Genomic DNA, 15419 nt, shown 5'->3' on the forward strand with positions numbered 1-15419 from the left:
ATTAAACTTTTCTTTTGACTGTAAAGTTACTTCTCTCCTCCAGACATTTTTTGTCTGATGTCTCTTTCAATAAATTAGATGGATCATTCCACTGGGAGAAATATATTCAAAGGCCCAAGTTGTCACTCCCCCAGTGGTAATACAGTTTCTTTGAAGTGTCTTTGATTCTTCGCAAATCAGAGACAGAGAGAGCGAGAATGCTGACTTGCACAACAGCATCCTACCCTTACCCCCCATGGAAAATGACAAAACTAAGCCTGAAATTCAGTAACTATAGTGGAAAGATGGCTTTATCTCAAAGAGATTTGAAAGGCAGACAGCAGAATAAAAGGTCCGGTGCTAATACTTCTACTCAAGCCTTACATAACCTGCAGCACATAACCTTGGGGGGAGGCTTTTTGTTGTTGTTGCTATTGTTAATAAGATGGCTTCACTCACATGAAAAGCAGTTTCAGATGTTCAGCTAAAACTAACAATCTTGCTTTAAGTGAAAGATTGGGAAAAGATGCAAAAAGCCTGAGGAAAGTGATTACATTGTGATTATTTCCACTACATTTTTAATGAAGCATAAATGGCAATCATATCTGCTTTGTTAGTTTTCTGACTGTGCATTAGTACCCAGTGAGGTCTATAGGAACATGTGTTACTCCAGGACTGGCACATGTAATTTGGCTGCAGACTAGAATGAGGAGCTCATGTAGCTCATTAAGGAGTGTTACCAAAATGGTATTTTAATTTTTCCAATAGAGAGATAGATTTTTTTTAAATGTTAAGTAAAATACAGAAAACATTCCTTGCCAAGATTCTCCAAACAAAGTAGGACATGTTTTAAGCCTACAGAGTTTGGCAACGCACCTTTACATTAACTGCTGCTATATTATTTTAGAACTCAAGAACTCACAGGTTTTCAGCTGCTCAACATTTAGCAAAGCTAACAACGCTACAGAAAACTGCTTAATGATGAGCATTTAGTCCAGGAAATACCTCACCAGTATATGAGCATTTCTTTAGAATATTTGAATTTTTGCATCCTTTGCTTAAACAAATGGATGGTTAACAACCTATTTCCAACATAAAACACTTTCTTTTTTGTAAAGTCTGGCGCAGGAGAGGGGAGAATGAAAAGTTGTTTTAAAAGGAATTTTACCTTTAAAAATACATTAATTCGCCTGCATAATAATCACTGCAGCTAAAAAAGCTCACTGCAGAACAGATAGCAACCATACCCTGTAAAAATAAATTATTACTGGAGTGGAGCAGTACTGTCCTAACTCATTCTATCGACTTGTGATAATAAACTTCCATATAACAAAAACCATCAACTGCAGAAATCAGATATGCATTTTAGCAGAAACTAATTAATTAGTGAAGTATACATACTATGTAAATAGCTTAACTAATGCATTACATGTGTATATAGCAATAAGAAAACTGCCTTTTTCAATACACAGTTTTATTGAAGTAGCATGATTTTGCACCAGAGTGGACTGATTTAAATAAAAGCCATGTAAATTACCAATTTTAATCATCATTTAAATCAGCAAGCAGGAAACTTTCATCTAAATAATAAATTTCAATCCTGTTTTCCATTTGTACTTTTAAGTTATTTTCCTAAAAACCATGGTGATTTGCAACAAAATATAGTCTTTACACTAAATTTCATACTACTTTTTGCTAATCGAGAGGATATGTAGATCGATACACATTTATTTAAGCAATTATATAATATTAACATACATTTATTCAGATTCCTAAATTTTAGATTTTTATTACATCAAAAATGGTGAATGAGGCATTTCTTATCTACTAGATTATTAATTTTTTAAATTGTGATTTGTGTCAAAATGCAATTAAAAAGGCACAAAACCAGCTTTTAAAAAAATATTATTTAAATAAAAGTATCTTAAATGTGCTGGATATACAAGAAAAAAAATTATAAAAGCATGTTTTGAATTTAAAACTAACTGAATTAATACACAAAAGTAGTATTATTGCTAGTTAGTGAACTGAATGTATTGTTTCTGGTTACCATGTCCTTCAAGGTTTAGAATTAGTAGGCCTTATCCTCTCATACCTAGTTTTCATTCTTGGACTGGAAGAGAAAAGCAAGCTTTCCTGTATTTTCAACTGCCAAACAGGTTCTCAACTTTGAATTAACTAGGGTTACCATATTTCAACACTGAAAAAAGAGGACACTCCACGGGGGCCTGGCCCTGCCCCAACTCCGCCCCTTCCCTCTGAGCACCCTGCATTCCCCCTCCTCCCTCCCGCTCTGATCTTGGTTGGAGGTTGCTAAGTGCTTCCCTGCTCCCCACTCGCCCTGCAGCCCCTCCACCCCTGCAGCCTCTGTGACCTCTGCTCCCCACTCACCCTGCAGCCCCTGCACCCCCTGCCCCCTCTGCGCCCCACGCCTGCCCTGCCCCTGCACCCCTCCACCCTCTGTGACCCCTGCTCCTCACTCGCCCTGCAGCCCCAGCACCCCCCAGCCTACCCTGCCCCTGCGCCCCCCTGCCCTTGCAGCCTCTGTGACCCCTGCTCCCCACTCGCCTTGCAGCCTCTATGCCCCTGCCTGCCCTGCCCCTGCTGACCCAGCAGCCTCTGCCTGCTGAGGGCTTCAGACGCTCGGCAGCGCGGGTCCCTGCAGCCCCGGCCGCAGCTTCCTTCCTGTGGATGAGCACGTTCCCCGGCCTGTCTGTCCCCTCCGGAAACAGCTCCCACTGTGCCGGGTTCCGAGCTGCGCGGGGCAACGGGGCCACAGGAAGGGTCCCCCAGTGGCCGGGGGGCCCCCGCCCGCGAGGGAAGCCCGAGACCCCCTCCCCCCCCGTTCCCCACCTGAGCATTGTAGCTGGGGCGGCTGGGCTGCACTGCGGACCCGGCGGATCGTGCTGGGCGGACCCTGGCTTATGCCTCCCTATTTCCCCGGACATGTCCGGCTCTTTGGAAATTCCCCCCGGACGGGGATTTGAGCACCAAAAAGCTGGACATGTCTGGGGAAATCCGGACGTATGGTAACCCTAAATTAACATTGAACAGAACTAGTTGGATAAACTGAAATGACGAAAATATTCTCTCTGCGCCTACAAAAAGAGACTACTGCTGGTTTAGCACTTCAACAGACTCTGTTTTTGGATGCATGATCAGTAACTTCCAGCAGTTCAGTAGTTTAACTTTCTTTAAAACTTCACCAGTAAAAGATATTACTTATTTTTTATTTAATTTAAATTATTTGAATAGATTATAGTAAGGCCGTAATATAGGTTATCATAATTTCAAATTTAATTTAAAAATAGGTTTCCTTTTTAAGAAAAATGTATTTAGTCTAAACTAAAAAAATCCAATTAAAAAAAGCATTGGTTTTTATCCACCCTGTATTTGTTTGAATGACAACACAGGCTTTGGCGGCAAGATCTAATAATAGGGAACAGGCAATGAGTTGATCTGAACTTTTAACAAATATTGGACAAAATATATTAAACTGAAGATTCTATAATTTTATAGTAGCTTCTGTACAATCCGTTATCTGTTGCTTTAATACTATCCAGTCACTTCCTCACAGCAACACTTCTCAGTAAGTCATCATACTCCATCTCCTAGAGAAAAGGAGATCACATTTTACTACAATGCTGGAGCACAACAGATAAATTATCAGGATTGCTTTGCGGTAACACTTATTCTATGTTCCCTGAGCTACTGGGGAAAAACTGTTTGGATTACACACTGCAAAAGACAAGAAGGCTACTTCTGTATAAAAGAGCAAGTGGAACGGTTATGACCTATTCTGAGGGTTGATTCCAGAGTTTCTACAGTAACTAATTTGATTTTCACCCTACTACTGTATTTACACAACTTGTAATATCAGACAGGAATATCAATCCATTTTGTGTGTGTTTCTATTTTACTTATTTACCATATCTTTAAGATGACACCACATACACATATTTAAATGAGAAAGAGAAAGTTCTCAAACAGCAAATTGTCTAACGTATCTCCATATCTGTTCACTTCTTACATTCCCATTATGTGTCTTCTCCATTCATTTAAGAATTCTGTAAAATTATATATAAAATTAATTATGAAAATGTTGCCCTCTTCCTCTAGTGACAAAAAGATCTGTATTGCATTACTGCATTGTCTATAGCGGTATGTATAGATTCAGATCTTTAAGTAAGAAACAAACCTTACAAACTAGGTATGTATATGAACTGCAGCCACAAGACTACTCATCCTAACAAGCATGAACCAATGTTTTCATAGTCAGTCATCCAGCTCCAGTTTGGTATTAAGCACCTGGTGATGTCAAACAAGTGAAACAAAAAATGTGTAGTATTAACCTTCAGTCCAAGAGATGAACATTAATAAATTGTTCAATGAAAGTTTCCTACTTTTTGTGATGACATCAGAGGGTGCCTATCCAAAAATTCTGGATCTGCATAGATTTCTTTGTATTACTATTGTGTCCTCCATCAGAGTTTAAGATCATTTAGGACTTTTAGAAAAATATTAAAACGGACAAAGAAGTAACAGCTTTGGAGTCATGGTCCATTAACAGCATTTATTCAGCCAGTTTTCTTCTATTTTAATTTGAAAAGTGAAACAAAACAAAAAAAAAAATCACAAGAGAGATTTTTATACTAGCACAAAAAGGAAATTAATGTGAATAATTCACTATAGATAGCAATGCAAAAGAACTGAACATACAAAAGGTTCCATTAGGGGAAATATTTCCCCTTCTGAATTATAATAGAGGATTTTGCCCATTAGTTATTCCAAAATGAGTTAACACAATTCATTAGTTAGTGCAGCCAGTTCAATGCTTTCAGGCTCAGAGTTACATACAGACTTTTTTGAAAATAAGTGGCACTTGTGTGCACTCAGCTCAAGCATACACTAGTGTTGCATGAGCACATACCTATTATGCACCCAAATCTAATGTGCATGGTGAGGGAGCCAAACATTACACTGGGATCTCACAAAAATACAACAAAACTTAAGCACTTTGGAAATTTGTTATTAAGTGCCCTCAATAGCTATCTGTCAACATGACCAGGTGCCAGCTTCACTTTGAGCAGTGTCCTCAGGAGAGAACAGCAAAAAACAGATGGGGAGCAATGGGAACTCCCATAACTTCCAGTCTGAAGTTTCTGGAGGGAAAGGGATGCTACTGATGTCAATAATCACCACTACTCACATCTTGGTTACTGCTAGTTGTTATTCTCATCTGAGCAGCCACCAGAATGCTGGTTACCTCTACTTGCAAGAAGGTTAGAGTTGCTAGGATTTCATCCTCCACAGTCTGTAAGGTAGTAGTTTACGATATATATGGAACTGTTGTAGATTGCCCTCACTGCAGACTGCCACCATTCTGAGAGACTGCTTGGACCTAAACACAGGTGCAACTAAGTGTGGGAGGACACAGAGAGATTATGACCACTGCAGGTAGACAGAAAATGGAGCATCCCATAAGACCAGAGAATTCCATGTAGACCTCAACTTCCCTCATACTGTCCAGCCACTCAGACTAAAGAAAGTTCTACATACACAGTACAGTATAATTCAGGAGTGCAGAATTGAAGGTTGATAGCCTCAGTCTGGGTGATGTTCTCCTCTTAGCCCAGTGCTTGTGATATTCACCAACCCCATATGCTGATTAGAGAGGAGACTATGCTGCAGTCTGGGTCATATCCAAACTTCCAAAACGTGGAGGGTTTTACACTCCAGAATACAAAATATTTCTACAAGGTTTAGAAAATATCACAACATGTTCTTATCAGTTCCTAGCAAAACTTTTATATATTTTACAGAAACCAAAGTCAAATTGCTTTTCACTTCAAAACAATGTTTTATACATGATGCTGTGGAATTCTGCAAGGATAGATTATTAAATCTATCTTTATTTCATACAAATTTCACTGGGTCAAAATGAAATTTACTTTCCCGTATAAGTTGTTTGTAATGTTGTTATAGCCATGTTGGCTTAGGATACGAGACAGACAAAGTGGGTGAGGTGATATCTTTTAATTGGACCAACTTCTGCTGGTGGAAGAAACAAGCTTTGGAGCTTCACAGAGTTCTTCTTCATGTCTGGGAAAGGTAACCAGAGTGTCACAACTAAATAACAGGTGGGACAGATGGTTAAGCATAAGGGGTTAACAGAAGTTGCAAGAAACCACTTAAAATGAAGTGGGCAATTAACCTCTCTGCAATCATAGGACAAAGGAGGGTTAGTAGGTTACAAATTGTTGTAATGAGCCATAAAATCAGCATCTCTGTGGAGACCATGATTTTTAGTATCTAGCAGAATTATGAATTTAAGTTCCCAGGCTCATCTTTTGAAGGCGTTGTACAGGTTCCCCTTGGGGACAAAGACTGATGGGTCAGATATGCAGTCACCATGTTATGAAAAGTATTTGCCCAAAGATAATGTGGTGTTTTTGTCTTTTATCATTTTTCGGCGAGAGCTCATTTGAGAGCATACTGACTGTCCAGTTTCACCCATACAGAAACCACACAGAAGTTGGCCCAATAAGACCTTTTACCTAACCCACCTTGTCTTTCCCATATAAGGATTATTAAGCATTGTTTAATCACTGTTGTTGCTGTTTCTCTTTTTTGTTTGTATTTTTGGGAGGGGGGTAAAGGAAGGATTCCCCCTCACACTAGCTACCTTAGGGTTTTATACCGTTGCCTATCACCATAGCAACAGAGCGTCTTCCATGTAAAATCGGTAGCAATAGCAAAGTCCCTAGTGGACACTCAACACAACAATAAATCGATTAAAGTAAAATATACCTGACAATTGGTAGAACTTTGTGATAGTGCTGGTATCTTGCTCATCAAAGAGTCTCAGATCATCATGATTCTCCAAGACCACTTGCAGGACCATCAGGAAATTCTGGAGATAATATGGGTGACCAAAAGAGTCAGACGCAGAACCAAATGCACCACTTATTTTGTCTAAAATGTCACTGGCAGGACTCTGAAAATCCACCTCTTGCGTAGGTTCTGAGAAAGTATGATAAATCATCTCATTCCTTAAGTTTTCATGAACTTCCATAGGAAGTGTTCCTGTATTATCTGTCACTAGGCAGTTTTCTGTATGGCTCTCATACATCACTTGTGTCCTTGAAGAAGGAATATCCTTAACAGAGAACTGAGTTTTGGCTTCTGAACCATCAGATCTCTCTACTTTATTATAACTTGCTGGATGTGTTTTATGTTTGCCAAGATTAGGCACCATGCCTTCAGAATAACTGTGTTTCTCAGTGTTCCCTGCAGCAGACACTAGCTCCCTGGCCACAATGCAAACTGAAGATACTAATCCATGAGCAGAACCCACAAGAGTCTCTTTATCACATTCTCGTGTTTCTCCCTGACTTTCAAGTTCTTTTGTTAAACTGTCTTTTGGGACATGCTGCTTTTGGAATCCTGCCAGAACAAAGTGATTCTCTTTCTGAAAGCCATCCCCAGCACAAGTCTCTCCATCACCCCATTCTGCAGCATTGTCACACACACTGTGAACAGCTTGAGATGAAGAATTCCTCTTGTTTTCTTCTATCAGTTGTCTATTCTGGATACGGTGCCTTCTGGACAGTTTAGATGACAAGTTGCCCAAAGAGATACTTTTAACCATTTGCACCCTTGGCCCATTCTGAACATTGCACATTGGAGCATTATTATTCTTAAAGTAAGGACTAGTCTGCTGTCCTGCATCTGCTCTCATTTTCAACAAGTTGCTTTCAAAGATGCTCATATTTTTCTCTGGAGTTGAAGCTTCCTTTGCAAAGTATGGGCTGGAACTAGTGTTCAGATCTATACCTGATGGGCCCGCATTCATAAAACAGTCAAGTCCTGAATCAACTAGAATCATTGCACCATCCCCATGGTTCTTCTGACAAATTTCATCTATGTGCTTGTTGATCCCATACCTTGGCACCATTTGCCCGCACATAGGGCAGGTGACTTTGGCAGGGGGAGTGTTGTTAAAAAAAGAAAGGATAGAGGAAGAAGCTGAAGGTGTGGATGGTGCTCCTTTAACTTCTGCTTCATTCTTTTTCTTATTTTCATTCTTTTCCTTGTTTTTACTGAGGGACAAGCTTCTCCGGGGTCTTTTATTTTCTGGAGATGTGGCTTCCGACATTATGGGATTAAAAAGCACATCCACTGCATGGGCTGCTTCATTTGACTGATATTTTCTTATTCTGAAATCATTAAAAAGAGTTTTCTTGGCTTCATGTTATATGCCTGTCTCTTCTGCCCTGCCTGCAAGAAAATATATGAAACTTAAGAAGAATTCTGAATCTACTGAACAGAAAATCTATTAACCGCCAAACATCACCAATGTGAACAGTGCAGATAAGAAAAAGACTGTACAGGTCTGGAATAATTTACTCCTCAGCCTGCTGTGCTATTACTATCCCATTAATGACAGGTTTCAGAGTAGCAGCCGTGTTAGTCTGTATCCGCAAAAAGAACAGGAGTACTTGTGGCACCTTAGAGACTAACAAATTTATTTGAGCATAAGCTTTTGTGGGCTACATTATCCCATTAATGTTTCACTCTGCAACATCAGTGGACATAACCTAGCATGTTGAGCAATGCAGTTGTGTTTAAACATTTTTACAATACTCATTTTTACAATACTTACAGTCAAGTAGTTAGACAGAACTCTTTCCTCAATTAACATTTCAAGATCTGCTTTGAACAGGAGTGTCTGCACTCTGACCCAGACACATCAAGAGCTTTAGACTGCAGGTATGCCCAAATCATGAGGCAATAAGCACCTGAGGAGCATCTTTAATTCCCACTCACTTCAGCTGCAAATGGTCAGCAACTCTGAGGATTTGGCCCTTAAATTACATATATATTTGGGGATTAGCGCTCACCAATATCCTAAAAAACTGTCAGAGGATGAGTATAGCTGCACCCGACGGACTCCACCAACAGCTATATTTTGCTCTTGGAGTGCACCCTGTCAACCTGGCTTCCAAGCATAACTATGCCAAACTTTTCATTCTGGGAGGCCACAAAGTTGCATCAATGTATTTGAGAAATCTTCACACATCTGAGAAGAGACAAACACCAGGGGAGTGAAAAATAAGACTAACACAGAGAAGCTGCCCCCCTCCCATCCTCTCATGCAGAACCAGCCTGGCTCTAGATTCCAAAGAGCTGCATTCAAATTTGAACATTTCAGTTCCTTCACCCCTAAGCTGTATGCAGTTATGACCGACATTCTAAATGTAACTTTAGCATTAATAAGGCATTACAAAATGCTTTTCTAAGATGGGTGTCATCTCTGCTTGACAAATGAAGAAAATTAAGCATAAAACAGTTGAAGGGGCATTGTCAATATTGTCCTATGTTGTAAGCAAACAAGATTCTTTACCTGTTATTAACACCACTATAGGTTATTACAAATGAAAGAACTTTTAAAATCCATTATTCAGGCTTTAGGCACCAATCCTGAAAAGACTTTTATGCACACACACTTTACCACCCTGTGTAGCTCCACTGATTTCAATGCATGTGTTTGCAGAATCAGGACCTTGTTTTTTGTGTGTATATCAGTTTGTTCCCTGACTCCTGCACCCCCACACACACCCAGACCCCTGCACTGCCTCACACACATCCAGCTCCCTGTCCTGACCCCTGTACTCCCCTCACACCTCCCCAGCCCTTACTCCTGCACCCCCCTCACACACACCCAGCCCCTGCCCTGACGCCTGCACCCCCCTACACCACCCCCAGAACCCCCTTACACATCCTGAGCCCCCTGCCCTGACCCCTGCATCCCCCTCACCTCCCCAGCCCCCTGCACCCCACCTCACACCTCCCCAGCATTGACTCCTGCATCGCCCCTCATGCCCCCCAGCCCCTGCCCTGAAACCTGCCCCCCCACACACACACACCCAGCCCCCTGCCCTGACTCCTGCACCCCCCCCTCCACATCCCCACCCCCATCCTGAGAACCAAATAGGAGCTGCCCCAGGTAAGCGCGCCACTCCCCAACCTCCTGCCCCAACCCTGAGCCCCCTCCCTTGCTCTAGCTCCTGGCCAGACTCCGTACCCGAACATTTTTGTACAATATTTGGAAAGATCATTAAGTGGTCTGTAGAGACCCTCCGTGATTTTCAAGTGGTCTGTGGAAAAATAAGTTAGACTATAAGAACAATCAAGGTACCTCACTTTATTTTCATTTACTTGCTATTACTTATGGAAGGAGGATGAAGAAAAAAAGAATTAAAAACAGGGGCAGGGGGAGATAAGAGAGAATGTTCTTTTTCTTGACTGGGTTCCAAGGAGGAGCCCCAAAAATGAAGCTGAGCACAGGGCTGGGGGGCCCCACTAACTCTAAATCCACCACTGGCTGTCATGTCACCTGGGCTGGGGATACTGACAGGGCCGGTGTAACCACTAGGTGCCAAAAAGCAATGCCCCAAAATTTTTTTTACACTACAGTGGAGTCGCATCTTACGTGGGGGTTAGGTTCTAAAGTCACCGCATAAGAGGAAAATCGCCTATAGTGAAAATTACCATAAAGTACAGTATACACTAGAACAGGGGTCCTCAACCAACGGCACGCATGCCAAAGGTGGCACGCAAGTCGATTTTTTTTTTAAATGGCAGGCTGTGGGTCCCGGCTGCCGTGAGCCTGCTGCTTACCTGGGGTTCTGTTCACTCAGCTGGCAGCGGGCTGAGCAGGGCCAGCAGTGGGCCGGCTCCTGCCAGCCGGGGTCCCAACGCCAACCCCACTCAGCCTGCTGGGGTCCCAGCCAGCTCCGCTCAGCCTCCTGCCAGCCTGGGTGAACGGTCTGGGGAACGTTCACCCAGAGATCCATCCGCCGGCCTGGGGTTCTGTTCACTCAGGCTGCCAGGAGGCTGAGCAGATCCGGCGGCTGGGACCCCGGCTGGCAGCGGGCTGAGCGGGACCGGCAGCTGGCATGAGCCAGCGGACGGAACCCCAGACCGGCAGCGGGCTGAGCTGCCGAGCTGAGCAGCTCAGACCACCGCCAGTCTGGGGTCCCAGCCTCCGGTCCTGCTCAGCCCGCTGACAATCTGGGTATTCCAGCTGCCAGCCCCTTGCCAGCCAGGGTCTCTGCTTCTGGCCCAGCTCAGCTTCCTGCCGGCCTGGGTGAACGGCAGGAGGCTGAGCGGAGTCGCCGGCTGGGACCCCGACTAGCAGCAGGCTCAGTGGTGGCCGGCACCCGCAGCCTGCCTTAAAAAATCAGCTCGCGTGCCACCTTTGGCAGGCGTGCTGTAGGTTAAGGAACCCTGTTCTAGTGTATACTGTACTTTATGGTAATTTTCACTATACGTGATTTTCCTCTTAAGTGCTAACCTTAGAACCTAACCCCTGCATAAGATGCGACTCCGCTGTATTCATTTTTGAAAATTTATAATAAGCGATGCTCGGGGGGGGGGGGGGATTTGAGGAGGGAGGGCAAGGTGGAAGTTTCGCCTAGGGTGCAAAATATCCTTGCACCAGCCCTGGATATGTGTCAGCTGATCCCCACAGTCTCCAACCCACCTGGACAGTACAGCAGACATGGCCCTGTCCACTAGCTCCTCTTCACTCCCTAGCCCATCCACCACTTGCCCCCCCCCCCTCAGGCCTCGCCCCCTTTCCATTAAAAAATTGATGCCTGCCCCCCCCCCCCCCCCCCCAGGCTTTTCTGGCAGCCCTGTTGCCAGGTATCCAGTTTTAGACTGGAAACTCCAATAGAAAATGGTACCTGATTTTCCAGTTAGCAGGGCTGACTGGAAACTAAATGTCCAGTTATAGGAATAACCACATTAGCCTCTGCTCCTCCCACTGCCAACACCCACCCCAGAGGGCTGGAAGAGAACCTGTCCTGCTGCTGTGGGAAGAGGGGCAGCTGAGCACACAGAGAGACAAAGAGAATGGGCTAGAACCAGTTAGGTACCCACTCCATGTGGGCGGGGCGGGTAGATCCCGTTTACCCCCTCCCCAGCCCCGCTGCGCTTGCAGTTTACCCCGACCCCTCCCTTGCTCCAGAGACCAACCCTAGCTCCTGCCCCACTGTGCTTTTACCCCCAGCCCCTTTTACAATTATTCCCCAAGGGGGCTCACAAAAAGTTAATCCGGCCCTGGTTACAGCAGAGTCCAAGGCTACCCCGGGCCGTTTGCCATCCCATTTTCCATCCCGCCAGGCCCATGACAGTGGGGGGCAAACGGCTGGTGGGGAGTGCGAACTAAACTATGCCCAAGCACTAACCAAGCTCACACAGCGAGAGGGCGGCACAGACTCGACCCCCGGGCGTTACTAGACCAGCAGGGCGGCGAGTCCCTCCAGGCCCCAGCGCCTCCGTCCCATTCCCGGGGACCAGGGCGCGGCGGTTTCCCAGAAAGTCTTTGCTGCTCCCGTCACCTGGCCCCTGAGCCCGGGCAGAGCCGCGGAGGCGGCTCGCCGGGGTCCCCTAGCGGCGACCTTAGACGGGGCGCTCAGCCCCCGGCCGGGGAACGAGGCAGCGATGGGCTCAGCCTCTGCAAAGAGCCGCCCCGCCCCGCCCCCTGGAACCGGGGAAGCGGCTCTGCCCGCGAGCGACCCAGGGCCCTCGTGCAGTGGCGTCATCGCGCAGGGCTCTGGGTGCGGCGTGGGCAGGCCGGAGAGCCTGTACCAACCGCGCGGCCCAGCGCAGCTCGGCCGGGAGGGGCACAAGCACAGCGCGGGTAGGAGCCGGAGCGGCGCCATGTTACGGCCTCCCGCTCCCTCACTCACCCCCGCTCAGGGCCAGGCACTCTCCATCCATCACCGCTCTCCAGCCCTCCGGCACAGGCAGGGTGAGCCGAGCCCGGAGTGATCGATTCGCCCGGCTCAGGGGCCGTGGGCGCTGGTGCCGAGCGCGGTGAGGGCTGCCGGGGTCAGGCCGAGCGCGCTAGCGAGCGGAGCACGCGGGAAACGGACCATGAATGAGAGCGATTGCAAAGAGCAACGCACCTGGCCGTGGGCCTGTCCCCCGGGGCTGTAGGCGCCACCCGAGCCCCAGCCCCGAGGAGCGGCAGGGCCGGGGAAACGGCAGCGAAAATGACCCTCCGTTCGTACAGGCTGCGTCCCATTAACACGCTCCCTCCCACCTCTCCGGCCGGGAGAGGGCCATGCAGCAGGCCGAGTACCAAGAAACGTGATTATTGTTGACGTACCAGTGTGTGACCCAGGCCTGTACGTTGTGCGTGGGGATCGGGAGGCGGGTAACGGCCTCGTGGGAAAAGGGTGGGCCCTAGCCGCCCTCACCTGTCAGCTTGTTGCTAAAGCAATGTGGGAAAGCTGCCTTTTCCAAAGCTGTCGCTGCCATTTTGTAGATCATTCAGCGCATAATCTGTAATGCGTGATGTGGCCCAGCAGCTGTAGCTCAGCTGGCCAGGCTGAAATCTGTTTTAAAACACTGCAGTGTTTGCGAAGTGGTTTGAGGGCAAATGTTAGTGATCTGGCCAAATTACATTCTGCTTATGGTAAAGTCCCCACGTGACCTCTAATAAAGCATTCTTCTGTCTTAAGCCGTTGTGTGTTAGGTCTGCATGTGGGTGTTGGAGTAACTATTTTTATACATAGTTGTTGGTAAAGGGCCAGCCTCATTATTATTTGTCTGAGAAGCATATTACAGATTTTAAATTTCACATGTTTTTTACTTTCTGTGAGCAGTCTAGAGTTAAAGATAGGCAATACATACAGATATAATAATGTAGGTACTAATCTTTCAATTAGTCCATACAGGGATACCATATCCTCTTGCCTATGCAAAGACTATTCAAAGTCAGTGAGGGTCTGCCTATTCATATCCAATTGCAGTCAGGGTCCTGATTTGTCTGGTCCTATATTGAGTCCCTCCACCCATTGCAGGATCAAGACCTAAATCAGTTTGTAAAACACCTTGATAGATTATGGATTAAAGAGAATACATTTTAAAAAACTACAAAATGCTTTATCATATGCAGGTGTAATTCTCTAATCATTACATATTTTGGATTTCAGAAAATCTTATTTACCTCTTGTAACAAATAAATATAGTATATGACCAGCATTGAGAAGTTCAGTAAAGATATTCAACATTAAACCAGAGTGGTAATACAAAGGCCAACCTGAGATCACAAACTATTCTAATAGATATTAGGTATGGGATGGAATATGGGTAAAAGGAAGAAAAGTAATAGAAAAGGGGAAAAAATAAAACCTAAAGCTGCATCCCTTAGAAAATTCTTTTGTGAGTTGAAAGGATTAAAAATGCTTACAACAGTATCTCCAAAGAGACTGAAAAAAGGCTCCAAATCCTAAAAGATGAACAGCTGGTCTTGAATCTCCAGGGGGAGGCTGAATCTGGCAAGTGTAAGATAAATACAAAGTTGGATGCTTTATCATTCAACCAAAAAGAGAAGCTCAGAGATTTCCAAAACTCCCAGTTTTAAAGTCTCTCTATTGAGAAAGTCTTTGAAGCCAGAAAAATATTTATCCTTAATAACTAAAAGCTTGAAAGTTCCTGCACTTTAGCTGTTTCACAATACCTAAATCACATACATTATAAGGGAAAGGAAGAGCTGTTCCTTCATTAATTTGAAAGGGATTTCAAGTGCACTATGACTTCATAAAAGGCCATGTTATAACAAGAAATATTAAAAAAAAAATTACCTATCAGACCACATGTGAGCTAACTGGCATAGAGCACAGGCACCATCTTTCTAAAGAGATGTTTAAGAGGCACATAGCCCTTGAAATACTGACCAATTTAAAGTAAAGCAAGTCAACAAAACTGATAAGGAAAAACATCTTGACCAGAAGACCTTTCAAATTTCAAAGCAGTGGAAAGTTTATGGCTAAGGAATGAAGAATCTGCAGAAATGTCTTAATGTAAGAAGCCACATAAGTTTACATTAAGAGATACAGAACTATTCCTGAAGCTGCTGAAAGATACAATTGTACCCTGGGTATATAAACCAGAAATTAAAAACTCTTAAACAAATGAAGAAAGTTCTGAAAGGGAATGTGAATGCAAGCTACAATTTTAATTTTTATCCTCTCAGGAGACTTCACATTGTCTCAGCAACCATTTCCTACTGAATTTACTGCATTATGAACTATCATTTTTAGAACATGTTCCATTTACAGGTCTAATAGCTAATATGCAATGAATACTGGAACTGATCAGGTGCCAATACTGAAATAGTGGGATGTTCCAGGGTAAAGCATATAAGCACATATAGCTGTAATGGCTTTTACCCAGAACTACCGATCACTCTCTGTTATATATTTCAGAGTGGTAGCTGTATCAGCAAAAAGAACAAGGAGTACTTGTGGCACCTTAGAGAATAACAAATTTATATGGGCATAAGCTTTCGTGGGTTTGAATAAAAACTGGGAGTGGCTGGGTCATTACACAAAGTAAAAACTATTTCCCCATGCTCATTT

The 15419-nt window shown here is 44.4% G+C and overlaps 1 protein-coding gene across 8 annotated transcripts in view; it reads right to left on the reverse strand.

Moving 5' to 3' along the window:
* FAN1 (FANCD2 and FANCI associated nuclease 1) overlaps window positions 1-13378 on the reverse strand; it is a 44646-nt gene extending 31268 nt beyond the window's left edge. For 2 of the 8 annotated variants that reach the window (XM_034784149.1, XM_034784157.1), the window contains exons 1-2: window positions 12960-13147; window positions 6790-8198 (exon numbers count right to left, since the gene is read on the reverse strand). In XM_034784149.1, coding sequence (XP_034640040.1) covers window positions 6790-8198; window positions 12960-13078 — 1528 coding nt within the window. In that variant the 5' untranslated portion in view covers window positions 13079-13147. The other 6 variants (XM_034784152.1, XM_034784154.1, XM_034784151.1 and 3 more) reach the window with 6 other exon arrangements.
* Between the last annotated feature and the right edge of the window lie 2041 nt (window positions 13379-15419).

Source organism: Trachemys scripta, chromosome 10, assembly GCF_013100865.1.
Source record: "Trachemys scripta elegans isolate TJP31775 chromosome 10, CAS_Tse_1.0, whole genome shotgun sequence".
Taxonomy (NCBI): Eukaryota; Metazoa; Chordata; order Testudines; family Emydidae; genus Trachemys; species Trachemys scripta.